We start from the raw sequence: 7,003 nt of genomic DNA on the forward strand, positions 1-7,003 counted from the left end.
CTCATTGGCCCTTGTTCATTCTTGATGCAAAACAAAGACTGAATATGGTCTTTGTTATGCAAAGATCAATGTGGGGTCAAGAGATTATCCAATTACTCACGCACAATCCTAAATCACTCGATGCAAAGGGGTTTAGAACACTCAGAACAATCAAGAAGGTGGTTCTTGATTTTCTGATGTCTGCACTAGTGGACGTTGTTCCACTCCTTTACAACCTTCTACAGAAACTCAAAGCAAGGAGGATGATTCCTTGCCTTGTGTGATTCCCTGAGAATATAGGTTTGCTTGAAAACCTATGAATTCTCCGGCCAAAGATGAACCTCCTTGGAACAAGTTTGCAAACAAACTCAAAAACAATCAAACACTTTGTCTGAAAATGAAACTCTGATTCTTATTATCAATATGCAACGTGAAAACCAAATACATCAATGTCAAACGTATTTATAGAGTTTTACATCTCAAAAATTAGCCGTTACAAGGCTTGACTAAAATACGTGGCAATTAACTAACAAAACAGAGAATTAAACAAAGGCCAACACTTAGCCAAAAACCGGATGTTCCTTTTCTTCTGACCAGGCTTCCTTCAGCCTATCCTAAGGTCTTCCTGGTGGTTTGTTAGCAGAACCCTAGGGCCTCTATGGCTTGGCCCATGTAAGGAGATGTCACTGATGCCTTCACCTTGTTCCAGGTCATCCTGGTTTGGGCTCAGAGATGTCAGCAAGGTCCGCTGGTCGTCAGAATCACCTGTTGTTCTGTTCTTGCATTCTGTGGCCTTGTTTGGGTTCATGATGTTTGTTTTTGTGATGCTTTGGCTTTCCTCAGCTTCCTTAAGTCTTTGTAGATCCCTTTTTGTCGTGTCCAAGGTGTCTTTGCTGATTTTCCTTGTTTCATGGTCATTTGGTGCAGAGGAACAGTCACCAGTACCTTCATGTTCCTGTTCCTTTGTTGGATCCTTGTGCTTTGATGCCTTTGCATCAACTCCTCCCTCTTGGGGGAGAATTGTCCTCAATTCTTGGACTGGTTGATGCAGTGTCAGGTCTCCTATGTTGAAGATAGGAGAGATGTTGAAGTCTGCAGGCAGCTGGATCTCAAAGGCATTGCTCCCAATTTTCCTTGACACTTGATAAGGGCCTATGGCTCTGGGCTGCAACTTGTTTTTTCTGAGGTGTGGGAAACGTTTTTTTCTTAAGTAGACCCATACTTGATCACCTTCCTGGATTGGTTGCCTTGCTCTCAGGTGTTTGTCAGCTTGTTTCTTGTATTTCCTGTTGGTCTCTTCCAGGTTTGCATGGACTTGCTTGTGAATCTCTTCCATTTGCTTGATTAAATCTGCAGCTTCCTCTGTTTTGCTGTCACATATAGGCAAGTCAATCAGAGATATAGGAAGTAATGGGTTAGTGCCATACACACATTCAAATGGAGTATGTTTGGTGGCACGACTTGGTGATCTGTTAAAAGCAAATTCAGCATAGCACAATTTCAAATCCCATTCCCTAACATTAGTAGTCACTAATGACCTTAACAGAGTACCCAAGGTTCTGTTGGTCACCTCTGTTTGACCATCAGTCTGAGGGTGATATGCTGTACTAAACAATAGCTTAGTGCCCAACATCCTCCACAAGGTCTTCCAAAAATGACTCAAAAATTTGCTATCCCTGTCAGAGACAATGGACTTGGGTATGCCATGCAATCTAACTATTTCAGCAAAGTATAGTTTGGCTATATGCTGTGCATCATCAGTTTTAGTGCAAGCTATGAAATGTGACATTTTTGAAAACCTATCTACCACTACCATAATAGCATCCTTTCCCCTCCTTGTTTTGGGTAGGGCTACCATGAAATCCATGCTTATGTGTTCCCATGGTTTGTGAGCTACAGGCAAGGGAAGATACTCTCCTTTGTGAAAAGTCACTTTAGCCTTTAAACAAGTCTCACACCTAAGTATGTGTTTGCCTACTGTACCAAGCATTCTTGGCCAATAAAAATGCTTGGCAAGCATGTCAAGGGTCTTCTGAATGCCAAAATGGCCAGCTATGCTACCCTCATGCACCTCCTTTACCAACACTGTTCTCAGTGGTAGTTTAGGAATGCAAAGTTTGTTTCCCTTAAACAAATAGCCCTGATGAATACTAAACAACCCCTGTGGTGTGGTTTCACATGATTCATATATGTTAGCAAAGTCAGGGCAGGTCTGGTATTGTTCCTTGATAAATTCAAAACCCAAAACCTTGGCACTTAATATACCCAGCATACTGTATTTTCTGCTAAGAGCATCAGCAATGATGTTGGTTTTGCCTACCTTGTACTTAGCTGAAAAGTCAAAGGTTTGCATGAATTCCACCCACCTAGCATGCCTACTACTCAACTTGTGTTGGCTGTTTATATGTTTCAAAGATTCATGGTCAGTATGCAAGATGAAAGGTTGAATCCTTAAGTAATGAGACCAATGGTCTAAAGCTCTTATGATAGCATAGAACTCCTTGTCATAGGTGGAGTAATTAAGCCTACTATTGTTAAGCTTTTCACTGAAAAACGCCACTGGTCTACCTTCTTGAACAAGCACTGCCCCAATCCCCATACCACTGGCATCACACTCTAACTCAAAGGGTTTAGTGAAATCAGGTAGCTTGAGAATGGGAGCACTACACATCATACTTTTAAGGGTTTCAAAGGCCTGCTGTGCCTTGGGTGTCCAGTTAAACTTCCCCTGTTTTGTGCACTCTGTTATGGGTGCCATAACAGAGCTGAAGTCCTTGATAAACCTCCTGTAGAAGGAGGCCAGCCCATGAAAAGACCTAATTTGTGTGAGGGTTGTGGGTATAGGCCAATCCTGTATTGCTTGGATTTTAGTTGGGTCTACCTTGACTCCCTCCCTACCCACAATGTACCCTAAAAAACTAACTTCAGGAAGTAAGAAATTACATTTTTCAAGCTTTGCATACAACCTCTGTTTTCTCAGAACCTCAAATAGTTGTTGGAGGTGGTCTAGGTGGGCTGCTATGTCCTTGCTGTAGATGAGTATGTCATCTAGGTAAACAACTATAAACTTCCCTAGGAAAGGTCTCAAAATATCATTCATCAGGCGCATAAAGGTGCTAGGGGCACCTGTCAAACCAAAGGGCATAACAAGCCACTCATACAGCCCATACTTGGTTTTGAAGGCTGTTTTCCATTCATCCCCTGTTTTCATCCTGATTTGGTGGTATCCACTCCTGAGATCCACCTTGCTAAACCATTGAGAACCCCCTAACTCATCCAATATGTCATCAATCCTAGGTATAGGGAACCTATACTTGATGGTTATGTTGTTTACACTACGACTATCAATACACATTCTCCATGTGCCATCCTTCTTAGGCACAAGCAGAGTGGGTACAGCACAAGGACTCAAACTCTCCCTGACATAGCCCCTCTTCATCAAATCCTCTACCTGTCTCTGTAATTCTTGGGCCTCTTTGGGATTAGTCCTATAAGCAGGCTTGTTAGGAAGACTAGCCCCCGGTAGTAAGTCAATTTGGTGTTCCACCCCCCTGAATGGTGGTAATCCAGGTGGTAGCTCAGTGGGAAACACATCCTTATATTGTTCTAATAGTCTAGCCATTTCAGCAGGTATAGGTGTGGGATCTTGCACTTCCTTGGTGACTAACAAATACAGCTCTTCTGTTCCCTGCACTTCCCTTTCACACTCTTTTCTATTCATCAACTGCACATGTTCCTTAGAGGGCTTAGGTGGCACTGCTCTGTGTGGGGGCAGGGGTAAAAATTCTTTCCTCTTCCCATTATGTCTAATAGTGTAAGTGTTGTCATAACCATTGTGTATGGCTCTCTTGTCATATTGCCAGGGTCTTCCTAGCAAGAGGTGGCATGCATCCATATCTAGGACATCACACAAAACTTCATCCTCATATGTTCCCAAAGTCAAGACTACTGGGCACTGATGTTTTACTGAACCACTAGCCTTGGTGTCTAACCATTTCATTTTATAAGGATTGGGGTGAGCCTTAGTCTTTAGGTGTAACTCCTCCACCAACTGCTTACTGACACAGTTTGCCTCACTTCCACTATCAATAATCAAATCACATACTTTCCCCTGTATTTTGCACTTTGTTTGGAAGATATTTTCTCTTTGGTCAGATTTTCTAGTCAAGGGTGTGTTGTGAAAGCTCCGTCTAATAATGAGGCTCAAGTGCTCTTCCTCAGGGGGAATTTTTTCCAGCTCTCCCTCTCCTTCCTCCTCAGAATCTCCTTCAAAAGGGTGCCAGTTTCCCTGCTCATCTGTTATAAATGTACCATCACCATCACTTAGGCTGGGAGGGTCTAATTCTTCCTCTTGCCCATTCTTTAACACCAGGAGTCTCTTAGGGTTAGTGTTTTGCCTAATGTCAATCCATTCTTTCATGGTAAACGCCCTTGCATTGGGACAATCCCTCTTATAGTGTCCCCTCCCATTGCATTTAAAACAAATGATGTCCTGTGGCTTGGTGTTTGACTCTGTTCTGGGGGTAGTAGGTTTAGGTCCAGAGGGTGGTAACTCCTTCCTAGGCATGGTCACAGCACTAGTGTTCCTTGGGGTATAGGTCCTGTTGTTCCTCATTTGGGGGTTTGCTGCCTTGTGTTGTCTCTCAATCTCCATGGCTATAGATGTAGCAAGTTGTAGTGTAAGGTCAGGTGTATTCATCAATCTTTCCCTAAATTCTTCCCTTAATCCAGCTATAAACTTTCCTACTTTATTTTCCTCTGGTTCATGAAGGTCACAAAGGTGATACAATCTCTCCCATTCATTCAGGTAGTCCTCTACTGACCTAGTTCCCTGCTTCATAGCATACAACTGTACAATCAGTTGCTGCTTGTACGTGGCTGGGACATATCTCCTCTTCATTTGCTTCCTAAGTTTGTCCCAAGTGCTAATCCTATTCCTTTCTTCCCTAAATCTTTGTTTTTGAACGCTTTCTAACCAAACTGCGGCTGATTTGGTTAGTTTGATCTTGGCGATCTTAAATTGTTGGTTTGGGGGTGTTTCTTTAAATTCAAAGTATTCTCCCATTCTTCTCTCCCATTCCAAGTACTTAGAGGGGTCATGTGATATGCCATCAAATTCAGGAATATCGATTTTAATGGTCCGATCCTCATATGGTCGACAATTAGGGTTTGGTATTGGTGGTCTGTTGTTCTGATTATCGATCCCTAAATGTGCGAACAACCTATCCAATTTATCCTCAATAGCTTCAAATCTATCATCCCTTTCCATGGTCTCTAAGTCACTACAGCTAGATAACCAGCACAGAATAATCCCAAGTTTCTCAAATATCGAACAAGAAAAATCGCTAAATTCAGAGAACAAATCGTGTCCAGATACAAAAAGAATGGTGTAATGAATTGCAAATCTGAAATGACAATTAAAAAATGAATTCAAAGTAAAGGAAGACACTCCCTGAACGTTGTAGGAATGGAAATGCACAAATCTCCAATTCTTTCGTTTCGTAATCGCCTCCAGATTTCCTCTTCAAAATAACCCAGAACAAATGACCAGTTCTTCAAAATGTCCTTCTGATATACTCTTCTTTGTCCCTTACGTGAATTGGCTCTGATACCAAGTTGATGCAAAACAAAGACTGAATATGGTCTTTGTTATGCAAAGATCAATGTGGGGTCAAGAGATTATCCAATTACTCACGCACAATCCTAAATCACTCGATGCAAAGGGGTTTAGAACACTCAGAACAATCAAGAAGGTGGTTCTTGATTTTCTGATGTCTGCACTAGTGGACGTTGTTCCACTCCTTTACAACCTTCTACAGAAACTCAAAGCAAGGAGGATGATTCCTTGCCTTGTGTGATTCCCTGAGAATATAGGTTTGCTTGAAAACCTATGAATTCTCCGGCCAAAGATGAACCTCCTTGGAACAAGTTTGCAAACAAACTCAAAAACAATCAAACACTTTGTCTGAAAATGAAACTCTGATTCTTATTATCAATATGCAACGTGAAAACCAAATACATCAATGTCAAACGTATTTATAGAGTTTTACATCTCAAAAATTAGCCGTTACAAGGCTTGACTAAAATACGTGGCAATTAACTAACAAAACAGAGAATTAAACAAAGGCCAACACTTAGCCAAAAACCGGATGTTCCTTTTCTTCTGACCAGGCTTCCTTCAGCCTATCCTAAGGTCTTCCTGGTGGTTTGTTAGCAGAACCCTAGGGCCTCTATGGCTTGGCCCATGTAAGGAGATGTCACTGATGCCTTCACCTTGTTCCAGGTCATCCTGGTTTGGGCTCAGAGATGTCAGCAAGGTCCGCTGGTCGTCAGAATCACCTGTTGTTCTGTTCTTGCATTCTGTGGCCTTGTTTGGGTTCATGATGTTTGTTTTTGTGATGCTTTGGCTTTCCTCAGCTTCCTTAAGTCTTTGTAGATCCCTTTTTGTCGTGTCCAAGGTGTCTTTGCTGATTTTCCTTGTTTCATGGTCATTTGGTGCAGAGGAACAGTCACCAGTACCTTCATGTTCCTGTTCCTTTGTTGGATCCTTGTGCTTTGATGCCTTTGCATCAATTCTTCATCGTTTATTGTTCATTGATGATTGATCCTTGTTTATTCTTCATCGTTCATTCATTATTGATCATTGATCCTTGTTCATTCTTCATCGTTCATTCTTCAATAATCATTGATCCTTGTTCATTCTTCATCGTTCATTCTACAATGCTCATTGATCCTTGTTCATTTTTCATCGTTCATTGTTCATTGATCATTGATCCTTGTTCATTCTTCATCGTTCATTCATTATTGATAGATGATCCTTGTTCATTGTTCATCGTTCATTCTACAATGCTCATTGATCCTTGTTCATTCTTCATCGTTTATTGTTCATTGATGATTGATCCTTCTTTATTCTTCATCGTTCATTCATTATTGATCATTGATCCTTGTTCATTCTTCATCGTTCATTCTACAATGCTCATTGATCCTTGTTCATTCTTCATCATTCATTCATTATTGATCATTG

The 7,003-nt window shown here is 41.4% G+C and overlaps 1 protein-coding gene across 1 annotated transcript; it reads right to left on the bottom strand.

Moving 5' to 3' along the window:
* Positions 1-583: 583 nt before the first annotated feature.
* LOC130805610 (uncharacterized) lies at positions 584-6,361 on the bottom strand. The gene is made up of 4 exons (XM_057670394.1): positions 6,200-6,361; positions 5,790-5,944; positions 5,438-5,584; positions 584-5,384 (listed from the first exon to the last, which is right to left on the bottom strand). Exons 1-4 carry the CDS (start codon positions 6,359-6,361, stop codon positions 584-586), a joined length of 5,265 nt encoding a protein of 1,754 aa, XP_057526377.1.
* Between the last annotated feature and the right edge of the window lie 642 nt (positions 6,362-7,003).

This window comes from Amaranthus tricolor, chromosome 2, assembly GCF_026212465.1.
Source record: "Amaranthus tricolor cultivar Red isolate AtriRed21 chromosome 2, ASM2621246v1, whole genome shotgun sequence".
In the NCBI taxonomy this organism is placed as follows: Eukaryota; Viridiplantae; Streptophyta; class Magnoliopsida; order Caryophyllales; family Amaranthaceae; genus Amaranthus; species Amaranthus tricolor.